This window comes from Indicator indicator, chromosome 10 (assembly GCF_027791375.1).
Source record: "Indicator indicator isolate 239-I01 chromosome 10, UM_Iind_1.1, whole genome shotgun sequence".
NCBI lineage: Eukaryota > Metazoa > Chordata > Aves > Piciformes > Indicatoridae > Indicator > Indicator indicator.
Window position 1 is genome coordinate 7,298,486 of NC_072019.1, and position 26,628 is coordinate 7,325,113.

The window sequence follows — 26,628 nt, forward strand, 5'->3', positions numbered from 1 at the left end:
ACCCACCAGTTTTATCTTGAGCTGATGCCATATGCTCTTTGTCTCATTTAAAATTTAGAAGGTTATGAATAACCAGAAACTTGTCTGTTCCCATAGGCAAAGACTATTCTGCTGAGTTCTAGTTAGTAGTCACATTGAGTTCCCTGAGCTCCACAGTCCTTCCTTGCATGCATTTCTGGACATAACAAGACCCTCTGCCTTCAGCACAACGTAGGTGTGCTATGGGAAATTAGCATGAAGGAAACCAGTTGTTCAATCTGTTCTGGGGCTGTACACCTTTTCTACAAGCTGAGTCTTGAAATAAAACTTCTTCCCTAGTCATAAAACTCAACAACAGTTAGTTAAAAAAAAAAAAGATCTCCCCCCTACCCCACTAGTCAGTTATAAACCCCCTTTTGTTAGGAAAAAAAGCAATTTGTACTCATGTTTACATAGGACTAGGTATATTTCTAGAGAAGCCATCCCAGATGTCCCTGTGTTCACACTAGCCTGTTACATTCCAACTTGAAGTATTTATAAGCGTGTCTTTCAGGTGCAGTTGAGGTAAGTGAAATCAGTGGTTCATGAAAACATGAGTGAAATGTCAGTAACATTTCAAGGGTTTAGCCTGAAGGTTGTAAATGGATATAGGAGAGCTATTTTAAGTGCTTTTACATCTGTATACCTGTGGGTATAGAAGAGAGGTTACCCTTTTGTGCATCTGAAACCAAGCAGAGGCTTGTTTCCAGATACCTTCTGATAATAAAGATGCATATTCTGCAGGTAAAAGATTAATTCATAGAGACATCACATAATCAGAATCTGCTTTGTATTCTGACCTCAAATAGGCTGGAATTTTTCCAAAGTTTTTCAACTTTTTTAAAGATACTTGAGACAATAATTCAGTTGAAACTAGGCTTCTTGAACTGAGAATTTTAAGCCAGTGTTTTCATTGACATTTTATCATTATGAGTGAAATATATTTCGAATTACAAGAGCTAGAGTGTAGGAAAAAGTAGTTTTAGTTCCTGGGATTCTGGTAGTATCTTTTGTGTTGTATTGTTGTTGTTGCTAGTTAAAAAAAAAATAGCAACAGCATTCAGCTCCTGTAGACAATTTTCCATTTTAAAATGCAATAGGAAATAATTAAAATCCAATTAATTAATCTTCTACAGTGATTACTCTGGTGTACCTTGTTATTATCCTCATTTTACAATTAGGAAAAAAAATAGGCTCAGAGCATGGTTTCCCATATTCTTAAAAAGGAACTGACCTCAGAAGCCAGTGCAGCTTAAGGTTGCTGAGCAAATACGAACCAGCACATCTGATGGTGTCATGGTGGCATTCAGATCCTTCCCTGGCTGCACTTACTCAGCCACAGTTTCTTTGAATAACTTAGATGGGCTGTGTAAAGCTGCATTCCCATGTCTGTGTGAAACACGAGATCTTCCCTTTGTCTCCTTCCTGTTTTTCCTTTAGGGCTCATACTCTCATGAGCAATGTATTTATTCTAAGTACTCTAAATTTTGATGCTATGTGTGAAGTTATGTGATACACAGATCTTAAGTCCTATACTGAGGAGATCTGGCATGACTTCACAGACCTGAGTACATGGTAGATGCTAGCCCTGAAGATATTTAGGGGCAAGCATTGAAAGTGAGGTGGCCAGCTGCATCTTGGAGCATCTAAAGATTTCTTACGATCTTTCTTCACTGTTACCAAGATTCACGAAATGAAAATACTAAACAAAACACCTCACTTTTATAAACTACTTCTGTTCTTCTCTTTACTACATCCCTGATTTGCAGTTATAATTTCTGAGTCCTGGTGTAATGTATGTTAGGAAGCTCCAGTCAGCTGGATAACCACAATGGTCTTTGAGACGCCTCTGTGCTCATCTTGCTGCCAGGAGCATCCCTTTCATGAGATAGTGTTCCATAACCTTAGGGTTCTATGGCTTGGAAATCAGAAGCATTTTCATTCTGGATCTATCTGTGTCATAATTTGGAGTTTTTTACTACTGTATGCTCTATAAATTCCAAATTCCTCATTATGCTTCTGCTTGTAATGAATCATTTAACAGAGCTACTGTTAATAATGTCCACATTGCATGAAAGCCTAACACAGAAACTTACTTCTGCAGTCTTTCATGTGAATAATTATGTGCCTTAAAGCTGTTATGTGGTAGTAAAATTAACTGTCATAAATAATTAATCCCCTGAAAGAATAGAATAACTCTCTCAACTCTGTATGTAGAATAGCCTGAAAAGGAAAGTTACTCTGTTTTTGTTGACATTGAAGTACATGTGTTAGAGGTAAGACAAGAGCATCTCTCCCACTGGCAGCTGTTTTCAAAAAGATTACAAGGTTAACTGTTTCAAAATCTATTAGAAACTTACTAAAATTTGCCACAATTAGTATTTTTGTTTGTAGGTTTTGTCCTCATGTTTCCAAACATCTACAATGTATGCAAAACATAATTTGATTCTCTTTAAAATCCTATTTAATTTCCTGTAATGATATACTCCACCTTTCTGCTTGCTGCTGCTGCTTAACAGACTGTCCTTTATTCTTTGAAAAGTGGCTCTGCTTTTTAGCCACTTCCTGCTTCCTCATCTCCATATCCTACTGTCAGTGGCCTCCTTTGTAAAGGCTAATTATCATAACCCCAGTTTTGAGAAGTTGTATTTGTTTCTTTTGACTTCAGAAGAATCTGAAGGAGAATCAGTCTGCCAGGAAAAAAGGCCAGACTGTCCTTCAGGTTGTATTCCCTCAGATGACAGAAGCCCAGCTAGACAGGATTTTTATTTTTTTTTAAGCTTAGTCATTAATTGTCCAGATTGTCCATCTGTGAAGTCTTGATTATTCTAGACCACGTAGTATTCTGGACTGTATATGGTTTTCTTTAGGCAATTTATCATCTTTGGGTACAGGAGCCTAGATACAGAGCGTATTCAGAAGCATAATTGGTTTATTCTGGCCCTCAATAGCAGTGTGTTAATAACAACTGTATAATGAACATCAAGATGTAAATCATTGCCTTCTTTACACAGTAGTAGTTAGAATACATCTAGATGCTTTGGTGCCATTTTTGTATAGCTCAAATTTGATTATCAAATTTACATAGTATCAAGCTGAACAAAGACAAAATTGTTTTGCAGGTAAGAAACATAATGAGGAAAATGTCAATTTAACATCCACCATAGTTTGTAATGTAACAACTGGACTATGTATTTTCTAGAAAAGTAAGATAATTTTTGACTAACATTCATGAAAACTAAAATATGAACTTTTTTGTTCAGGTCTGTAAAAGATGGCAGAAATTACTTTGTGCTTGTAGGAGAACAAATAAACCCTTTCTAATCTGTAAACAGATAAAAACTTGCACAGTACAGTAGGGTTTATTTTCATTGCAAATGTTTCTTACAGATATTTTTAATATGTTTTAAAAGGCAACACTAAGCTAGTGAGAAAAAAATTTGTAGACGAGTCTCTAAAGTGAGATACATTTCTTTGTAACAACCAGGTAGTGGAAAGAACAAAGTCAGATCTTGTGAATATGGTTAATACATACTTGTAACCTGATTTAAAAACCCCATTAAATCAAGTGTCTGAGCAACTTTAGCACTTGAGGAAATTACCTCAAGTTTCACCAGGGGAGGTTTAGACTGGATATTTGGGGAAAATTTCTTCATGGAAAGGTTCATCAAGCATGGAACAGGCTGCCCGGGGAAGTGTTTGAGTCACGATCCCTGGAAGTATTTAAATGATGTGCAGATGTGGCATTTAGGGACATGGTTTAATGGTTGGAGGTGGCAGTGTTAGGTTTACAATTTAAAATGATCTTGAAGGCCTTTTCCAACTTTAATGATTCTGTGACTTAGGATTTTTCTACTACACATACTAAATAGTGGTGACCTCTAAAGATTGCCAGTGAACATGTAGCAGAATTCTTAAGGATGTGGGGCTAACCATTGCTTTCCCCCACTTAAACACAAGAAGTATCTCTTTCATAACTCTTTGATAGCATGATATCATAACCAAAAGTTATGAAAAACACTGAAAGCCGTAAGAGCAACTAGAATTTAACTGGGTAAGAGCTAAAATTCCCCCCTGCCAAATATTCTCATTGCTCTAAGTCTGTACTTCCTGAACTTTAATGCGAGTGTGGGTGTGACATAAAACAGTGCTCACGACACAGCTGAAAAAGATTGAAGAAATTAAAATCCTCTTAACTGCTGCACTTAACATCTTGAAAAGTGCACTGAAGCTTGGGTGAGATCTGGAGAAACAGACAAAGTGTTTTAAGAAACTGTGAATCTTGGAACAAGTCTGTGGTTTTACCTGTCCTAGTTAGCTTCATAGTGGCAGATAGATTTTAAATACCACCTCACTCAAGGGCTTTTTAGATGGAAAACATACAATCATTTTCCTGCAAAATATGAGATATTTGTATTTTGTTTTTAAAGATGCTAATTTTGACTAGGGGAATCTTCTGGTATGCAAATGATGAATGTAGTTTAAAGAAGATTTCTGGAGTGAGGTAAAATTTTTTCATTAAACTTTTTCCTTGACACTCCAGATGAAATAAATTGACTAACCTGCACCTAAGACAATCCATCCCCTCCTTAAGCCTACAAAATTTCCCTTAAAATAAAAAACAAACCAACAAAACCAAAAGACAACAGAAAATGAATGACTTCCTCAAGTTCCAACGTATGCGAACAGAGCATAGCTGGGCCTCATCTAGTGATGAAACTGCTGAGTCTTGTGGTGCTGAGTAGTCAACTTAATTACAAACACTGGAATTGTTCTTTTGACAGATCTGTACCCCAGATTTGGTGGTGTTTCTGGCATGTTCCAGTCAAAGACTGAAAGAAAGGTTGCTGAAGCGTGCTGAACAGCAAGGGAGACCTGATGATAACCTGAAAGCCACTCAAAGAAGACTAATGAATTTCAAGCAGAACGTTGTTCCATTGGTTAAATATTTCCAGGAAAAAGGGCTAATCATCACAGTAAGTTCTTTGGCACATACCTCTGAAAGTGTAATTATAATTGTGGTTATGCTTGGCTTCTTAGACCTTTTGCTTTAAAATAGACTAGACAAATTATGGTTTTGGTATACGTAATGGTGACTGAAAGCTAACATTTAGTGTGGTAAAGATTGTTCTCTGCAAAATGCAGTATTGGAGTAAAATTCATGTGCCTGTAGATGACATGGTAAGCACCATCTCATTTCTTTGTCACAAGCATAAATTGCTTCACCACCTATCAGCAAACCCTCTGTTGAGGAATGACTTGTATGGAAGTGCCAGGATTTTCATCCCTTGCAAATAGCCATGTGTTTTTTTAGGTTGGTGGTCCTGAGAGGGAAGGACAGAAGAAAAGAATTACATTCTTACAAAGCGTCTCTTGGGTTGGATTAAATCACTACAGGTTCTTCAGGGAATAAATACATATGGCTGTTGACTGACCCCAGTAAATAAAATGTCCTTAGACTATCATCATTGCTTAAAAGTGCATTATTATGTGGTCTCCTATGAGCTTTACTGTTTCACATAAAAATTTTGATGACAAGGAAACTGCACCACTTGGATATCAGTAAGAATATGGATTTCTGCGATATTTAAGGCAAGAGAAATTACTTCTAAACACAGGACATACCAAAAGCTGCATTCATACAGTACTTGATGGAAGAAGTACTTTCTAGAAATAGACCTAGCAAGTACTGCTGAAGTATTTAAGTGCATAATGATGACAAATTCAATGAGTATTTGACAACAGTTGAGTTATTGACCTGTTCTAAATGACATATTTTGTTTGGTGTTAACAGAGCATGGAACTTGGTACCATATATAGTACTGCAAAAGCACAGATGGCCTAATTTTTTTCTTTTGATAGCCTAAATAACCTAGGGAGTTGGCACTGGTGTGTTCTTCTCACAGCAAATATGACTAATTTTGTGTGCTGGTCAGATTCACAATGGGCCAAAGCATCCTTAATTGTAAAGTCATCTAATGATGTTGGTAGCCTTCAACATCTCTCTGAATTTCAGAACTAAAATCCCATGACATTATGGCATTGTTTTCTCCAGAGGATATATGTTCTGTTTGAGAATTTTGGTTAACTCTGCTTGGAAGAATGAGAGGACTAGAAGGAAAGACATTTCCATAGCCTTTACAAGTGCTCTTGCTATAGAAGCATAAGAGAGCCAGTGGCATCCTGGCCTGTATCAGGAATAATGTAGCCAGCAGGTCAAGAGAGGTTATTCTTCCCCTGTACTCAGCACTGGTCAGACCACACCTTGAGTACTGTGTCCAGTTCTGGGCCCCCAATTCAAGAGAGATGTTGAGGTACTGGAACGTGTCCAGAGAAGGGCGACCAAGCTGGTGAGGGGTCTGGAGCACAAACCCTATGAGGAGAGGCTGAGGGAGCTGGGGGTGTTTAGCCTGGAGAAGAGGAGGCTCAGGGGTGACCTCATTGCTGTCTACAACTACCTGAAGGGAGATTGTAGCGAGGTAGGGGTTGGTCTCTTCTCCCAGGCAACCAGCAGCAGAACAAGAGGACACAGTCTCAAGTTGTGCCAGGGGAGGTATAGGCTGGATGTTAGGAGGAAGTTCTTCACAAAGAGAGTGATTGCCCATTGGAATGGGCTGCCCAGGGAGGTGATGGAGTCACCATCCCTGGAGATGTTCTACAGAAGACTGGATGAGGCACTTGGTGCCATGGTCTAGTTGATTGGATAGGGCTGGGTGGTTGGTTGGACTGGATGATCTTGGAGGTCTCTTCCAATCTGGCTGATTCTATGATTCTATGATCATCAGGGAAAATGTGCCTTTGTAGATGAAGCATGTAAAACAGAAGATAGTTTTCTTATTGAGGTTTTGTTTTCTGTTTCTTAGCTCTGTTTCTTGTGAGTTCTAAAGATAATTTAAATTGCAGTGTTCACCTTAGGTATTTAATTTCTTAGGTACAGAAATGGTAACATTGTATTAGTGTCCACTACAGGACAGGGAAATAGCATATTTGTAAAATACTGACAGCACCATGTAAAAAAAAAGAAAAGTCTTTAATATGAAAAAAAAAACCTGTCAGACTTGAATTTATTCCTTGATTATATCTGTATCTACTCAAAGTGTGATAATACACAGAAACCTAGAAATTACTCTAGATCTACAGTGGTGTGAAAGTTAAGAAAATTAGGCTTTGGAAGGGAGACTCTCTTGTTCAGTTGTCATTAGAGCTGCTACAGTGCAGTTGTGTTTCCCTTGTTAAAAAATCAGGATGCTTTAGTAAAGCCAAGCCCTGAGAGTTAGATGCATGAGTAATGTCATAGCCAGTGGACAAAAGGATCACTTTCTAGAATGATGATAAGGAAGATACGTGGCAGACCTCTTTTCCATAGGACTTAATTACATGTGGAAGATAACATTTTGCACTTGCTGAAGGGAACTAAATCGGTGGGGGATAAATGAGCAAAAGGAGTAGCTGAGTAATAGAAAGACATTAAGCATGCATACTCCAGACCAAATAAGCAACTGAAGAATTCTACAATGGAGCATTTATTAAAAGCACATAACCTTGAAACAGAGGAGATTTGCTGAGTTGGCACAGGAAAATATATATACTACTAGAGCAAGTTATAAGCTTTTAAGTGTTTTTTTTTTAATGGTAATTTTGTCACCATTTGTTCTTTTCCTTAGTGCTTGATTTACAGAGCAGTATTATCTATAGAGTTTTAACATTCTTCTGACAATGTAATTTCTTTTCATACACTGATTTTGTTGGAAATTAATTTGTCTGATGGGAAATCTAAGTATGTTTCTGCCAGCTTCCTGTCCTGTTTCTTCAAGGAACCATGAATGGAGATAACAGATTTTTTTCTTACTCCAAATGGCTCAGATCTCATTGTCGTCTTCACTTATGAACTTGAACTTTCTTCTGACTTTGAAAAACACCCCACCATATAATTTTCCTAGCTTTCCATCAGTGGAAAGCTGTTTTTAGGAAAGTTTTTCTTAGGAAGCCATTTGATCCAACAATTGTTGCGGTCTTCATCACCACCTTTTCCTAGTGGAAGCCTTTTATCTTCAACCTATCCTTACTAGTATGTATCTGTATAATGCGCATGTGTTATGAACACTTCTACATGTATTTGATGCACTTGTGCATGCTATTTCCTTACAGAAGGAGGAAGCAGGAAAGAAAATCATCCTGCTGATTATAACATCAAACCTGGAAGGCACTGAAATACTATGCAGATGAGAGCAGCATAAGAACTAGACAGGGTTCTACAGTAGCCTGATTCCTAGATGAGTAAGTCTTTGAGGCAAGGTCAGGCAAGGTCAGTGTTGACCAGGAGGGAAAAAAAGGATTTACATTTCTCTTAAATCCCTACCTGCACCTTGTCACTGCTTTTCAAAGCTCAAAACCTCAGGCATTTTTTCTTCCTAGCATCATGGGTCCTACATCTGGGGAGAAATAACAACAGGCACCAGTACAGGTCAGGGGCTCCCCTGCTGGAAAGCAGCTCCACAGAGAAAGACCTTGGAGTGCTGGTGGACAGCAAGTTCTCCATGGAACAGCAATGTGCTCTTGTGGCCAAGAGAGCCAATGGGATCCTGGGATGCATCAAGAAAGGTGTCCAGCAGGTCTAGGGAAGTTCTTCTACCTCTCTACTCTGCCCTGGTGAGACCACACCTGGAATACTGTGTCTAGTTTTGGGCTCCCCAGTTCAAGAGAGACAGAGAACTGCTGGAGAGAATCCAACAGAGAGCCACGAGGATGATTAGGGGGCTTGAGCATCTCCCCTGTGAAGGAAAGAGACTAAGATCCCTGGGGCTGTTTTGTCTTCAGAAGAGAAGACTGAGAGGGGATCTGATCAATGTCTATAAATATCTGAGGGGTGGGTGTCAAGTGGAGGGGGCCAGGCTCTTTTGGGTGGCTCACAGTGATAAGACAAGGAACAAAGGGTTCAAACTTGAACATAGAAGATTTCACCTCAACATGAGGAGAAACTTCTTTACAGTGAGAGTGGCAGAGTGCTGGAAGAGGCTCCCCAAGGGGGGTTGTGGAGTTTCCTGCTCTGGAGACTTTCCAAACCCACCTGGATGCATTCCTGTGCAGACTGCCCTAAGTGATCCTGCTCTGGCCAGGGGGGTTGGACCTGATGATCTCTTGACGTCCCTTCCAACCTCTGAGACACTGTGATACTGTGATGATTCTACTCAGGCGAAAGAAACAAACCCATTTGCCTTATGAAGAGTTGAAATTCTAGAACCACAACTCAGATTTTAAACATCTACTTAAATACATTGTTCTTTACCAACAAACAGACCCATAGAAGGAAAAAAACCACCAGAAGCTAGCTAAATACGATTAATGAGCAGACATTTGATATAATTATGGCCCACTGTTAGGCACCATATAAGCAAGAAAAAAAAAAATCTGAATTCCCAAAGTTATTCCATACTGGTTTTTACATATTTTGCTGAAGTTAACAGAATTAGAGAACACTTTGTTAATTTCAAAGTTAGGTTAGGTTGCTTAGATGTATTTTTTTTTTAATTTTCCTCTTGATCTTTTAATGATTTTATACACTGCAGAGCCTGTACTTGTTTGCTGCTCTGTTTGCCTTAGGATTTCAGTCTGTGCATGGTATTCCCTGCTCTCAGTGTGATCCTGGTTTCTGCTTTCAAGGGAAGAATTGAGAGCCCCACCAGTACTTCTGAGAAATGGGAAGATATATCTCTGTCCTTTCTGAAAAAGTCCTTCTTTGCAATAATGAAGTTGAAGTATTCAAGGTGTTGGATTGTTGTTCAGATTGAACAGATCTGTAAACTTACTTAAGTAAAGTAAATATCTGATATTATCACTAATACAGTCTGTGTTTAAAATATTTTAGCGGTTTGTCAGTAGGTTTCACAAGTCAAAACCTGATTTAAGTCAAATAGAATTTCAGCAGTTACCAAGACAGTAGTAATGGAAATCACAGCACTGGACATGGGAGTCTGTAAGTAGATGCATGTGCTAGCATTTATTGTATCAGTGACTTCCAAAAAAGTTTAGAACATTATGTATTTTTTTATCTAGACAGTAATTAAGCCACAGATTACCAGGGGGGCAAGATATTAGTTATATTAAATTATAAAAGGGAGGAAATGTACATGCCTAGATGATCTGCAGGTATTCCAATGTTTACCAGAGGATTTCAGTCCTGAATGTAGTTTAATCCATCCCCATATCCTTCCTGCCACCTAGCAGTTATTTAGATGAATATATTAGCATGTTACTGTATTTGGTCTCAAGTGCTCATGACAATTGGTACATGTACACAGCCATGTCAAATAGAAGAAGGCTACTATTGAGATCTGGTCATGGGTAGAGAACTTAAAAGTAGTAATAGTCAGTGTATGCAAACTTCTAGGCAGTGATTGCTGTCCAGTTAAAAATACCTAAGTGGTTCATATCATTCACCTTTGAGAATCATTGTTAGGTGCTTTGTTATTTTGGCAATGGTACCCCTGAATAAGCAGTATGGTAGCATTTCTAGCACTGATCTGTAAGGGTTTCCCTCTTTTTTTTTTTTTTAATAGATAATAATGAAAAATGAGGTGAAGAAAGAAAAAAGCCTAATCCCAAGGTAACTAATGTCCTTTAAAGTGGTTGCTGTCCTAAGAGAGAGCTAGCTGGCTTTGAAAAAATGTGCCATGGGTTTCAAATAATAAAGAGTTAATCCTTCTCCCTACCCTCTCACCTAGCACCCCAGCCTAGATAAACTGTGTTTCAGGAGAAAACTGGGCTGTGCTAGCTGAAGGTCTAGTCCAGCACATAGTTGTCTGGTTAGAAAGTGCTGTTAAAAAAGAAATTACTCTTAAGAGAATTCCTTAAGAATCAGCTGAGAAATAAAACTGAAAACTTACATATTGTTTTGTCAATTTCACGATATCTTTCTCTTTTAGACAACATATTGATTTCTTCATCATTATAGACCTGTTCCTCTGAACTACCTAGCCTTTAACAACTGTAGGGTAAGGCTTGAGGAAATGACATTCGCTGACCTTTGGATAAGTTACTAGATGTAAAATTATTCTAAGTAGAAAACTCTTTTATTTATTTCCCATCAGATATAGGGGAGTTGAGAGAACACTAAACTGTAGCATGGTAGACTATAATTAATAAACCATTGCAGCATTTGTAACATTATGTCCCTAACTCAAAGTCACAATCAAAATCTCCCACAGAAAGAAGCCTCTTGGCCTACAAAAAAGTGTTGGGTTTTTTCTCCCTCCCCCTACTGACTCTGTAAAATTGCTCTCTGTCATAGGGATGAGGTATATTCTGGAGAGAAAGGAATGAGAATTTAAAGGATAGTAAATAATGCTGGCACAGTGAAAAAATGCCAGCCTTGTACCTTTTTCTTACTGCTAATATGCAAAAAAAAAAGGGTACTTATTTTTACAAAATGAGTCCATCATTAGCAATCAGCCATGTTCAGTGAAGTAAAAATTTTGACTGTGCAATGTTTGTTGCTATTATGTTTTTATGAGATGAAAAAAATTATCAGAGGTGAGGAAGGCAAGATAATAAACAAGATATATATTTCCAGATAATCTGTATTCCAGAAACTAGTTGTTTGTATCAAATCAAAATCAGTTTTAGGAAGATAGTAGGATAGAGTAGAGGTTGGCTAGAAAGGGAAAAGAAATTGTACCGCAAGTCTGTACTGTGCCTTATTCAAACAGATTTTAAATCTCTACTATTGCCACTCCAGTGACACCCATCACCCAGATTTTGGTTGTTTTGAAAAATCTCTCCTTTATATCTATTTTAAATCTCTACTTTATCTGAACTTACCTGGTATGGATACTGGTGTAGTCAATGGAGAGGCAATCATTAGGTTACAAAAAAATCTTCCAGTCACAGTTGTTAGAGCTTTTCTCAGAAAGCTTAGCTGTTCTTTATAGAATGTATCTGTTGGTCTAGAAAAAAAAATAGAGAGCTCCTTGTCATAGCAGTGAAAGTTTCTCTTACTAGAGACACAATGAGGCCCAGGTTGCCTTATTTACAATAATTCTGTGTGAGCATAATGCTTCAGTGTCAACCTTGTTATGTTAATAAGTCTGTGTGTATTTAGAAAAACCCAACAAATTACACTTAGCAAGACAAAAATGCTAAATGTTAAAAGAAGGCTCTGGACCTTATTTAAACAGCTAGAATGGGACTGCATCTTGTGGCATGAAATGCTGATTTCACTGATACCTTCATTGTCTCACTCATCCTGGTAGGGAATTTACCACGCCTATGCAAAACACTAAAATGATGCTCAGATTAGTCAGAGAATTGAAAAGAGCCCAGAAAAAGCAGTTGGAAGGGGCTTTTGAGCAAAAATTCTGAAGTTAAGTAGTCACGGGTGAGGGAAGTATCTTACATAGCTGTCTGCACTCATCAGCATCAAGCAAGCCTAATGGCTGTCAACTGTCACAGAAAAATTCCCCATGGAACTGTGTTATATAAACTTTTCTCTTCATTTGGCTAAAAAAAGGGGGTTTGCTATAGTGTTGCACACTGGCGTGAACCTTGACTACAGGATGTGACTTATGAATCCAGTGATGAAAACCTGCTATGATCCATTCCTAATGTTTCTCCACTATCAAATAGCTGCCCAAATTGATGTTTTGAGTTGGGCTTTTTATTCACTTATTCAGCTGTGAATGGAGATTCCAAAGGACTTTCAAGTATTCACTTATCCTTTAATCCCAGGCTACTCCCCAGTCCTTTCAGCAGCTCTCAAGATCAGCCAGACCTTATGAATAGCAAACTCTTACACAGAAGCATTATCTGAACCTCCACTCTGCTTCCACGCCCTGATGGCAGCCACTGCCAGGTACCTCTCCCAAACCAGAACCCAAGATTCCAAGAATCTTCTCCTCCGTGAAGAAATGTGCTTCTGGTTTGGCAGAGTGTGGGATGAGGAGCTGCTCTTGGTTTCATGGTGGGGTGGTACTTGCTCTCGTTAAACAATCCTTGAAAAACAAAATTAAAAACTCCCACATCTCCTTCCCTGAAGTAACGCTAGGAATAGAGACTGTTAGCCACCACCTCCTCCGTGTGCTCTCGCTTCTCCTCTACAAGCTCAAGATCTCATTTACATGCCATCTGATGCCTTGCATCTTGCATTTTTGGCTGCAAAGTGATACAGACTTGGCAGGAATAGTTTCATCTAGCCTTGTCTGTATCTGAACATAGCCTTTCTCCCCACAAGTCACAGAGGTGGGTTTGAACTCACTTTGCTCTCTAGAGGATACCGAACTGAGATCTCCCATTGCTTGGCCCAGCGCCGCCAGTGTGTTTTCAAATGCCTCTCAGTTGTTTTAACAAGGTAGCAGTCAGGAACAGAGTCTTGTAGGAACGTGTTGTGTGTTTTTGACATATCTACTACACTAGCTTTTCAGGGTACTTCTGGTTTCTCGGGCATGACCAAGTGAGAGTGCAAAGAGGAATACAGATAGCTTTGAATGTCAGCTGGAGCGAGATGTCAGTGGTTTAGGACCTTTTCAAATCAGACAAGGAATTGTGTCGGTGTGAGCTGAAATTCCGCCCCCACCGACAATAACCAGGCTAGCTCAGTCTGGAAGCAAATGAAGGCTGTATTTACAAGCAGAGTCTAAAATCTACGATGAAATGCAATGAATATGTACAAATATACAAAATTCACAACATTTACAAATATATACAATCAACAGAAAAGCACAACTGATCTCCCTTTGCTTCCCCCCAAGGGGACCCTCCCAAAGGGGCCTCTCTCTCTCCCAGGAGCTTCCCCCCAGAACCCCCTGAACAGAGAAGCAGAGTTAGTTAAGCAGAAAGTTGTTAACTTAGCTGCCAAGATCAGTACGTGTTATCTTCAGCCAGAAGAGAAGAAGAAACAGCAGCCAGACAGCCCAGCAACTGCCCCCACTGCAGAACGCAGAATGTGCAGAGTGCCCACTTCGTTTTGGGTAATAGTTCTTAAACATTTCTATCTATCCAATGGAAGTGTTTAGAACAATCAGTATTTTGCTTTCTTACACCCAATAGTGACTTATTTACATTCTTTCACTTGCTCTATTCTGAACTTTGCAAGGAAAAATTAAAAAGACAGTTTCAAACCATCACAGGAATGTAAGCAGCTATTTCTGGGAACCTTCAGACCAGAGGTTTTGTTTGAGATTCAGAAGTCTTCCTCCACATTGCTGCATGGTTTCTAAATCTTTATCTGGCTTCATGAATGTATATGCTTACATAATCATAAAAAAATCCTCTGTACAGGGAAAAGGAGATGTGGGATGAGAAACAATTGCTATCAATTTCATTTTTTTGATGACTCGAAGTAATGAAAGGTAAGTTGAAGCCTTGAACAAGTAATCAGATCTCTGCAAAACCTAAAAGTCAGCTACCTGTCATTGCAAATAAAGGGTTTCTGTGTCTCTCCCATGTTTGGTAGCACATTAATACTGAGGTATGAGAAAGAACCTGGGACTGTTTCCTGTGGAACTGCTGAACTAGAGAAAGTTTATGCATGCTGTCTTCAGTGCTAGGTTTTACACTGTGGCTCAATACTATTTATGTGCTCTTGCTTTGTGTGATATTTTGAAGACCATACAAAATAAGGTACGTAAATGACATCTGTGTAGAAATGTGTCTAACCAGTTTGTAAATATATGCACATTTAACAGGGGAAAGGTAGATGAGTAATTTGTGCAGACATGGAAGTATGTGCACCATATAAGCTTTCCAAGCATTAAAATATTTTCAGCCTCTGACTTATGTCAACAAGTTAAGTATATCAGAAATACTAATGTCTGCCAGGAAATGACCAAGCTTGGAAACTTGCCATCTGTGTACATGCAAGAGGGCAAAGGAACCTTGAGGCTCGTGGAAATTCTTTGCTGAAGTGCAACACTGTGTTTTTTTTTTTTCTCACTTTGGAAGCATAATGATTTAAATAAATAGCAGCTTCTAGAAAGCAACCCTTCCCCCTGTACACCCAGTAGCTTGAATGAAGAAGCAGACTTTGGAAACAAAAAAAAAAAAAGGAAAGAAACTTTGACAAGTCTGTCTATAGAATTAGCTTCTGGTGAGTGGATGGGCCAAACTGAATTCAGAACTCCAGAAAGTGAGAGGGAATGCTGTTTCTGACAGCCATACTATCCCAGATTTGATCCATTTCTGGTACTATGAAAGCTGATGCATGTTTAAAATTAACAGAGGTTTTTTTACAGATCTGAAGCTGAAGCTGAGATAAGTAATTAAGCCAAGTTATCATGCAGAGAAATGAATTGTAAGAAATACTTAGAATAACATGCCCTACATATTCTTCAAGTTATTTTAAATGGTTCGTCTTAAGGTAATTATGCTGTGTCCTTTGGGTACATATTAGCTTCTAGCTTCCTTTCTGTAGCTAAAGTGATGCTAAAAGAAGATTAATTTTCTTATTTAGAGGAGGCATATGAAGAAAACAGCTTGGAAAAAATACCTTGTCTCTGGCAAGTCTTTTTGTAGTGAATCAGCAATATTTGACACCCACAAGCAAACTTTCCTATTCTAAACCACACCAGATTTTGTAAGCAGAAGAACCACAGTTGCATTTCAGCCACGCTTTGCTGTAAATGTTAAAATACCACTTTCTTACCAAAATTTCTATTAGTGATTTCCATTTCTGATTGCCAGACCCACCAGTGAAAAGTTTATAGTCAGTTGACTTCCCAGTTTTATGACAAAATCATTTTACTGCCATTTGATGGGAAAAAAATGGATATCAACTCATGCAAGTTGCTACATCAGCAGAATCAAAATGGTCTTTCAGCCTTCAATCTCACAGTCCTATTATAATGTTACTACCTCTGGTGACTTGTGCCCTGCAATTCCAGTATGATCTTTCAACCTTCACTCTCACAATCATGTTAAAACTTAGTCCATCTGGTGGCTTGCACCCTGCAGTTCCAGTATTTAACATCCTTATTTCCTGAATCTTGAGCTGCTGTCACTCCTTATACATATGGCAACTGAATGTTTGTTCTGATACCAACCATACTAAACTATGATTCAAATGGATGAAATGAGATTGACTAGACAGGCATTTAGTCATGAAATCTAGTATCCTTCTGTAAGTACTGAAGCATTTGCTCCTGCTCCTCCTTTCTTGCAGATGTACTGCACAAAAGAGAGGGGAGACATTAAAAATTATATTTTCTTAGTTTTTAATGCATCACAAAGGTAAACATATTCACATATGTGAATGCTCAGGTATCGTAATGATGGAAGCCTTTTGAGTGTCAAAATGAAGAAGATGCTCAGAATATCAGCAGAAAGCCTGATATAGTTAATCTTCTGGATTTTGGCATATTTCTCTAGCTTTCTGAAGTCGTAATTTGGCGTTTAGGCTCAACAAAACAGGGCTAGATACAGCTGCAGTGTTGGTGAAGAAAGCTGAGAAGCTGCTCAGGGAGCACACCACTCTGGGCAGTACTAGTGAGAACTGGAGCTTTCCTCTAGTATGTCTTCTCCTTTGCAGAATATCCTTTTGAATCTTTCTGATAGCTCATTGAAGAATTATTATTTTTTTTTCTGAAACAACTGAAAAATGTCTACCAAATCATGCTTTGAAGAACTGTATGAAATATATATTTCAGAATTAGGAAAGCCCACTCTTGTGTTAACTCAGGACTTCAGTGAAGTAATGCATCCCTGTTTCTTAAATTCACTGATACACATCAGGTCAGGTAGCCACTAAGCCATTTTGTTCCTTGCAACTGTGGTACATCATTTAATGTTAGCACAAACATCTCTGCACAGGTTATATCACGCAGATAAAACCTAAAAGTCTTGGCAAAGACTCTCTTGTCAATCCTCTGAGATTTGTCTTTGCTACAACTGAACATGTTTCCTTTATCCTCCTGTGCAGTTATCATCCTTCCTGCTCCCAAGGTTAACATTTTCACCTTTACATCTGATACAGGACTGGTTTGTTTCATTAATGGCCAGTAAGTATAACTATCTGTTCACTTTGTTGTCATCATATCGTGTTCTGCTTTTCAGTAGTCTAATAAAATGGGAAAAGGAGCCTCACAAGACATGACTATAACACTGCAATCACAATTATCATAGTAATTCTTTGTGAGGACCTGTTGTGTGGTTGATCTCTTTTTATGCCAACATGGTCTTTCATGCCAGTCATAGTATAACAAATAAAGGACAATGTGTAAAATGTGGCTATGAACAGTTATTTCTATATCTAGGATTGTTAATACACGTTACCTCTTAATCCATTTTGCTACAAATATAATTGCTAAAATTATGAGGGTTTAGGTTGGTTTCGTTATGACCTCCACTGGATATTTCCTCCTGTCTTTATAATCAGAATGTCAAACTAAAGCTACATATTCACGTTTTCCATCCTAGTGCTTCTAAATCCTCTACCCTGTCTAGATTCCCAGGTCTTATCTTTTCTTGCATTCTACCAGCCATTGTGTTTTGGTAATAATACAGTTTTTGTAATGCCAAGGTCATCTTCCTCTCCTGCCACTGCAAGATGCCAATTAGGCAGTATAAAAATATACTTTTCACTAGTTTCCTACTGCGTCCTGCCTCCTGTGTGTTTTTGGTCTGCTCTACTGAAAAGAACTGATTTATGGATAAATGCAGATTCCTTACTAGAAGGGAACATAGAATATGAGCAATAGAGATTTTAGTCAAGTTGCTTATTATTTTTTTTCAGGCCTTAGTACACCAAAACCAAACCAACCAACCAAAAACCAGTAATCCTTTTTATATCTGCACCTGGTTGCAAGAATTTCACTGTATAGATTCTATTCAGTATAGATTGACATAAACCCAAGGCAGCTAATTCCTGTTTCTTTTACAAGAACATTCTCTCTGCCATCCTTCAGGCTACGTATGTCAGCTCAGTCTGTTTTAATGGCCATTAAAGGCTTTGTGGGTACTTTAGCTTTCATCTCCGACCATATTCATGGGGTGTGGGACACAAATCACAGTATCACAGTATCTCAGAGGTTGGAAGGGACGTCAAGAGATCATCAGGTCCAACCCCCCTGCCAGAGCAGCATCACTTAGGGCAGTCTGCACAGGAATGCATCCAGGTGGGTTTGGAAAGTCTCCAGAGCAGGAAACTCCACAACCCCGCTCTTCCAGCGCTCTGCCACTCTCACTGTAAAGAAGTTTCTCCTCATGTTGAGGTGAAATCTTCTATGTTCAAGTTTGAACCCTTTGTTCCTTGTCTTATCACTGTGTACCACCAAAAAGAGCCTGGCCCCCTCCACTTGACACCCACCCCTCAGATATTTATAGACATTGATCAGATCTCCTCTCATTCTTCTCTTTCCAAGTAAATAGCCCCAGGGATCTCAGTCTCTCTTCACAGGGGAGATGCTCAAGTCCCCTAATCATCCTTGTGGCTCTTATGAAATCAATTCCAGTACTGTGAAGAGAAGCTTTTCTTCAATTATGTGATTTGTATTCTCTCATATCTCTTGAAATTCAGAAAGAGGGTTAGGAGCCATGTGAATTGTAAAATGAGTTTTGTTGTAATAACTATTTGTTATATCCTTTAACTAAAGCCAAAAGTTCTGCCACTCCTCAGAAAAATCACTAAATGTAGTCAGACAAGTGTAACAGAGAATCAGTTAAACACAGATGGATGTTTTCTCAAAATCTAGGTTAGGACCATGTCAACGTTTCGTGGAAGGATGTGTCTTCTAAAAGCCTTAGCTTAACAATGACTTACATTACAGAGAACTTTAAATAGAATCTGTTGGATAGCTTCCTGTTACAGCTGCACAACAATTTGTTGTAACCCCATTCTGATAACATACTTTGTAAATATTAATTATATTAACAAAATTATAAATTATATATAATTTAATATCTATAATATATAAATTATGTTAATTAATTATAGTTAAAGGTTACACTTGCTTTTTTGACATTGAGCAAAGTTCAAAAAGTGTTGCAAAATTCCTTTTTTCCCCCCAAGAATTACACAAGAACGGTGAACTTTGCTGATTTAAAAAACAAGTGCCCTGATAAGATATTTACTAGAAAATGACTGATCTTTGACATGTGACACAAGACTAAATCTGACCTTTTCTGAGTGCATGTTTTACCTTGAAGATGAAAAAGGACAAATAAAAATCTTAAGCAGGGATAGAGGCTTGTGATTATTGACTGGAGTAAGGATGTGGCACAAGCATGTGTAAGAGAGTCACTCTACCTAAGTGGCTGTTTCTTTATCTACGAGTTGTACAGCTCTGAGAGAAGTGTATGTAGAAAACCTCTTGCAAATTAAATCACAAAAGGAGTACCCAGGATCTTCATTATATGAAGTAAGAGACTGTGGAGTTCACGTCAGGGAATCAATTAAAAAGTAGCTGGTGGTGCAAAACCAATAGCTTGCAGAACCAGCTTATCTAAATGGGCTCTCTGTAGACTAACTTGATGCACTGGAGGAAGGAGAAAATCAACAACATCCTAAGACCCAGTGGAAGGCTTGTAGTGGAAATGTAATCTAGTTTGCTCAGTGTAGGCTGGTCCACATGTTTGCTTGATGGGGTATTTGTATTAGTTCCTTTACTCCCTTGGCATAATGCTAATAGAGACTAAGCATTGCAAATAATTTTCATCTGTCTCTTTTTCTTTTGCGATACAGAGTACTCTCCAAAACTTAGCAATAATGACTGTATGGAATGCAGTAATTTTTTCAACTTAAGACTTTGAAAGGTAGTTTTAAGAACTAGCATATCTGAAATGTCTTGTAAATTCTGCAGATCTTTTTCTTTATTAATTGTCACAAGTCCACTTGTGAGTGGAGTGAGTCTGAGCGCAGTTACTTCTTGCTTAACATTTACTGTTTCCATTGGGAAAGACTGTCCCTTAGAATGAAAAAACAACAACAACAACAAACTTTTCCTATAATACGCCATAAAAGTTGTAAGAATATGAATTGTATTAATTGTTATTAATTAACATATACTTGGTGGAACCCACAAACTGAATTTGGTGCAATGCCATATATTGTATTAACTAAAAATGGAACACATAACCAAAGAAAGCCAGAAAAAAAAAAAAATCAGTGTTTTATCCTAATACCTATCCTGAATTCAAACCAAACCATATCAGAGCCTAAGCCATTCACTCTGTCTGGATAACATGAATGATTTTAATATAAATTTTATCAATACTAAAATTTTAATGACAGAGGCAAACACAAACATACACTATATTAAGGTAAATAAAAAACAACAGGTAATTGATAAATGTTATAAGTAGCTATTATTTCTAGTCACCATTTGAGTTCTAGTAAGTACTACAATGCTGGTGAAGGTTGAAAGAAAGAGGTACACATTCTGTACATTTTGACTTATATTACAAGAGCAAATACTTCATTTTATGATTTGCTGGCCATGTTCGGACAGAATCCCAGTAAAAATGAATATCACTGTACAGCTGAAAGGTTGAGCTTATTCTGCTAAAATAATCAAGGGATGAAACAGAAAAAAAATACAGTAGCACAAGGTGGGAAACAAAAAGGTAGAAGCTTCACAGGTATTTGCCTGTCATTTCATAAGGTGACACTGAAAACAATAGTGTGAGAAATACCATGGTGTAATCCCATCCAACAGAAAAATAAGCAATGGTGAAGGAGCTAAAATGTTGAAGAATACTAGCCAGAAACTACTTTAATACAGATAACACGCACATACACAGAGTTTATAAAATAACTACTGTTTAGTAAGTGAGAAATAGTGGATTCTACTTAAGAATATCAACAACTACAATTTTCTGAGTAAATTGAAGCAGTGGTCATTCCTAGCAGTCTTTATAGATGATGTATAAATACTCAGCAGAGCTCCTTTAGCTTGCTTTTGCAGTAAACCATTGTCATCTCAACAATGTATTAATGCTATGGTATCAGACCTCAGGTGCTAAGAATATCAGATATTCTGTAATTCAGTTAGTTCAAAAGAACAATTAGTGGACAGCCAAAGATAAAGTTATGAAATATTAAAAGAAATAGTGTGGTGGCTTCATTTTGATCTTTCTTATTTGGGTTTTTATCCCCTTTCTCCTGCAACACACACTGTTGTCACATTACATGCTTTTCTTGACAATATCCCTATCTCTTCTGAGACTTCGTTTCCGTAGTCAGGGTAAATGAGCTGCTCTAATCTTCTGATTTGTACTATTTCCTTGATCAATATAGTGGCCAATCTCTTTATTACTTGTTGACAACACATCCCTTGGACATTTCTCATGCTTTGGTTGTTTTTTTTTTTTTTCTTCCTAATAAACCCATTATTTAGCGCTTCTGTGGAATCACGTTTTGTTTATTAGCCCCTAGATAGAAACAGCTTTTGAAGAGTTAAATAAGTTAAATAAGTTATGTCCAATCAGTTCCACTTTATCTATTTTTCCCCCTTTTTTTCTTTTGGTTATGATACATAAAAAATGCTTTCAGCCTGCATAATCACATGGGATTTTGTCCTACATTTGTTTCCAAAAAATACATCCTAGATACAAGAATGTCGTATTTTGTGATGACTAAAGCAATAGTTTCTGTCAGTATCTCCTTAGCCTGCCAGCTTTCATTTTAAAATCAGATGATCTCCTTTGTGCTCTGAAACAACATGCTCCAATAATTTAGACAACTAAACAGAACTTTCTGGTACAGAAATTAAAATAGCAGTGTGCTCACTTCTTGCTGCGGGAAATAAATCCATGTTCTTCCTGAGGCAATGCAATTGGAAGTTGGTTTTATGAGACTGTCCTGAACTCAAACTGGCATTTGCTGACTATTATCCTAAATTTGGTATGAGTCATGCTTCTAGAGATAAATAATTTATTTCATAGAAATTTAACACCCTTTAGCTCAAGGGTGACTAAGGGAGGGCTGATTATCAACGATTCCTGTGCTGTTTACAATGTTTGTTAATACAGAGACCACCAGTGGACACACTGCTTATCTTGGGTCAGAATGTATTTAAATACACAGGAACTGTTTAGCTGGGAAGTAAAATTTATTTTTCTCTTGCGAAGAAAACAGAGAAGTTAATAAATTTCACGTTCTAAAACTTAAGAGTCTGAAATTTCACTTTGAGTAACTACAGCTATTGCCGATGAAATGACTTCTAGTGCTACAGTCTTGCACACCTATAAATATCAAATTATTTCCCGAATTAAATGAAGATTTTTCATGTGGTAACACCAGAGCAGCTATGTATAAGCCCATGGTGTACCATGTGCTTGCTCTTGCATCTGAGTCATAAGTTCTCATGCTTTATTTAGTTATATTGGCAGTTGAAATTCAGGCAGGACTTTGCTTCTTATCTTTTACTTTGAAGCAAAGTGCAAACGATCACTGGAAGAAAGGAGCATTTACAGGAAGAAATGTCTTTTATTTCCCAGTTTTTCTAAAACTTTGCTTAGGTGCTTTATTTGAACTACAGTTATTGCTTGGCTAGACCTTTTTGGGGAAAGAGTGCTCCTATGTATTTATTTGGGGTGCCTGTCTGCGGTCTGCATGTGCTGTGGGAGCTGATGCCAGAAAACCACTTAGGTTTATTTTAAACCAAAGGGACAGTGGCACAGGAGCTCCACGAGCACTACAGGTAGGAGAAAACACATATTTTAAAAATGCCATTCAGGAAAAATCTCTGTGCAAACAAACAGATTGGTTAGTGTCTTGTATCTTTAGGGCTCATTCCCTCTGAGAAGCACTGTTGCCCTCAATGTTAAAAATTAAACAGTTTTTTGAACATATTAATAATCAGAGCTATGTCACTGAACTGGGTGCTCTGGGAATGGGGACATTCCCGTACTTGTCTCCTGTGGTACTGGATGAAACAGGGGAATTAAGCTGTAGCAACTGGGCCTTAACTGATTTTTTTCCCAAAGTGTCTTGGATTATATGAAATAGGCTAAGCTCCCAGGAAGTTATGAAAAACAGGGAGACATCCAACCCCTGTGGGAAGTCTTCCAAGATTAAAGTGGAAGAAAAGCTACTGAAGGACAAGCATTATTGCTGTGGAATTGAAAAGAAACAAACTCAAAGGCATTTGGGAAAGAGTTGGGTAATTCTAGATTCCTGTAATGACACTGAGCTGTAATAGCAAAGTGATAACTAAGCTGTTACTGACTGAGCTTTATGAAACTTGTTTGCACTGCTTTTTGTCTAGATTTCAAGATACTGATTTTTACATTAATGCTTCATAATTAGCAGCATCACTGTGAGCTCCAGTAATAGAAGAAGAAAGAAAGAATATTGCATGCTAAGACATAGAGAAGTGTTAAAGCTGTATAAGGATTTGGGCAGCATCTAGTCATACCTGACTGTAATCAGAAATGTCTTTCCCCTTCCTTTAGGGTTGGGTACATTAAAGTAAAAATCAAACTATTTAATCTGGAACTAGTGGAGGTAAGAGTAAGATAATCTGTCCCTCAGGCTGAATGTTTTCCTGGCTTCTACAGAAACAGAATAACAAATAAATCATGAAGAATCTCCTAACTCAGACTGTAATTCAGTTTTCCATTGAAGCTCTTCAGTACTGATCTGTCTTGATGCTTGACACCACTGTTCTGTTTCTTTTTAATACCATTTGCCTCTTTAAAGGCACTTTCCTTTAAAAAGTAAATGCATAGTGAAAATTACTCCAACAGTGGAATGCATATTCTTTAAAATAAGAAAAAGTAACTGCTTTCAGGGTAGAAAAGGACTATATCTGTGCATGTGCTAAAGCATCTCTTTGTTTTTAACTTATCTTCAAAATTAATATAGTTGACTTTGCTATAGAAGCAGCTGGACAGATGCTGTGCATTCAAACTGGAAGTTTTCCATCATTTGCAAAGGGAATATGCGTAGAGGGAGTTTATATGTAGAGGTGTTGGCTGTATTTCTAGATTGAAAAGTTATTTTAGAGGTCCACAAGTCAGATAACCCAGAACAAACACAGCTCATGTCCCTTAAGTACTATGCAAACTAATGCATATGCTGCCTAATTCAGAGAGAAATGCCATATTTATTGTAGGGGTCATATAAGCCCAGAGAAATGACTGTAACATTTTGAGTTGTTACTGACTATGTAGAACTGATTTCAGCTTACAAAAATTAAAGAGATACACAGTGGAGGACAATGCCTGTCAGAAGCTCAAAACCGTCTGAGGAAATGGAAAATGTGATGCAATTATTTCAGAAATAAAGCAGCAATATATTTGAGTTCTGCATAACAGTCACCAGCCATCCAGATGAATACCCTTATTGGGAAAAAAATAACCAGCCAGTGCTCTCAAATATCTGATTAGATGGAAAGGCTTTGCTTCTTAGTATTACAAATGTTCCAAAAGCACTCTGTGGTACCATTCTCTGCCTCCATCAGCTTCTCTACCAAACAAGTAATTGCTTTCCCCCATTTGTTAATTTTACACCTACCATATCACCATATTATTGATTTCTCCCCTCACCCTTCATCAAACCTAGCTCTCCTTCAATTTGTTCATTTTCCACTCCAAAAGGGCCCATAATTTTGTGGTGTCTTTCCCAGCAACTCTTGCCACCACATTGCCTGAAGCATTCATTTTTGACAGCTGAAAACTGATATAAATGAGTGTTGCTCAACATGATCACAGCATAAAGACACAACCTCTCCTCTTTCAGCCTATCAAAAGCTATCACTCAAAATAAACCTAGAAAGACAGTGTGTTAGTTCTGCTTACTGTTAATTGTTTCTTCAGATAAGATGTAACATTTACTCAATGCCATACTCTTCTGTATTACAAGTATGGATGCTGGCTTAACAGACTTTTACCATGAAGGGAATTAATGTGTCAGAACATCTCTACATTTGTGTGCCATGGCACTTAAGTTCTTAGTTTAGCATGAAATAATTGAAAATTACTTTTAAGGACTAAGAAAACCAAAAGCTTCTCTTTGTAGTAACTGCATTGTTTATGTACTGGGAAATAATGAAAAATAGAATTCCAAGTCTCTCAAGGGATCCTCTTTTGTACTAATATGGGAATAGGCCAGCATCTGACATAAGTTTTTGCATTTCATACCAACTATGCTGTGTGTAAAATAGAATTGTTCTGGGGGAAAGAAAATTATGAAAGATAAAATATATAAATCTGCAGAAAGACTGACATTACCATTTCAGCTGTTATTTCACCTGATCTAGTCAAAGGTGTCCCTGCTTGCTGCAGCGTGGGTGGACAAGATGACCTTCAAGGGTCCCTTCCAACCCAATGCATTCTATGATTGTAACTATAACAAAATCCCCATGTCTGTTCAGGATCCATGTCTTTGTTTCCAGAGGAGCAGAGCAGGTTTGATTTATCTGTGTGTGTGTGGATATGCATGTTTGTATTTTCACATTTTGTGGTCTAAGGCAGTGAAATTAGCTGAGAGATTCCATTGTAACTGTGTGTTACCCTTTTTGAGGGTCATTTAAATTCCCACTAATGTTACTGGAAAATGTTACTTAAATTTGATAGTTTATTCTTTTTTTCCTCACCATACTAGATTGTGTGCCTAATCTGTTCAAATATTACGTTAGTTGATAGCTTCAAGTTACACCTATTTTGGGTAAATGAATTTTAGACACAGAAGAGCTGCTGCAGAACTGTCAGCTCCACTCAGGGCTGGTGAACATTCACTCTCATACTTGTTTACAAGGAGCACTTACAGGAATAGACACTGGGATGACAACTGGAACTCAAAAAACTCTAATGATAGAAGTATGGGGACTTTGCAACGATTTATGAATTCTCTGTGGAACTCTTGTGATAAAAAAAAAAACCAAAAACAAGTGGCTGATTCTAGATAACCCAGAATATTCCTTAGGATTTTAAGAATGGTGGTGAAATCTCCAAATCAGTTTCTTTTCTAAATTTTTGCCTGATGATGATTTGTGATATCTGCTACTTGCATATTTTTCTATAAATCCCTGGCAAGCTGTAGTGTATAAAAATTTCACTTGTAGTTTTTCTTCTGTATAGGATACAAACTTGTACATAAAAAAAAAATTGAGATGTTGGGAGTATTTGGAATAGAGATACAAAATATTATAACTAGAGAATGGATTACAGAGAAATCTCTCTCCCTTCTATGTCCCCTCCTCCAAATTTTCTAGTGGTTTGGAAGTTTTTAGTTTGTGGATTTCTTAAAAGAGTACCATGAAAAGTATTTTGTAATGGGTAAATGTACCCTGAGCTCCCAATGTGCGCATTCCTGCTTCATTGCTCTGTTCCTCTGCTTATTATTTTTCCTATACAAGACATCAACTCTTCTTTCCTGCCCTCCCTTCCCAATGGTTATTATCACACTGTACTTAGTTTTCCTCATGTATTTCTCATGCTGCATATTTTTTTAATTATGATTATTTTTTACTTATTCCATGTTTCTCTCCAGAAGTAATTGCATGAGTCAATTAGCTTGTAATTATTAACAGAAGCAAAGTAGGGATGGAACAATGATAATAAAGAGATTTCTGTGTGGGTGTCCAAAACTTATAAAGCAGCACCTATACACTCGACTGTGTGTCTCACTTCACCCTTTAGTATTACCAAAGGTAAAATAAAACTAGTTCTTATTTATTTTCA

At 37.7% G+C, this 26,628-nt stretch overlaps 1 protein-coding gene across 1 annotated transcript in view; it reads left to right on the forward strand.

The window, feature by feature from the left end:
• Positions 1 to 26,628, forward strand: part of AK5 (adenylate kinase 5) — a 98,062-nt gene that overhangs the window by 18,368 nt on the left and 53,066 nt on the right. The window contains exon 6 of the mRNA XM_054384252.1: positions 4,803 to 4,994. Coding sequence (XP_054240227.1) covers positions 4,803 to 4,994 — 192 coding nt within the window. The remainder of the gene's footprint in view (positions 1 to 4,802; positions 4,995 to 26,628) is intronic.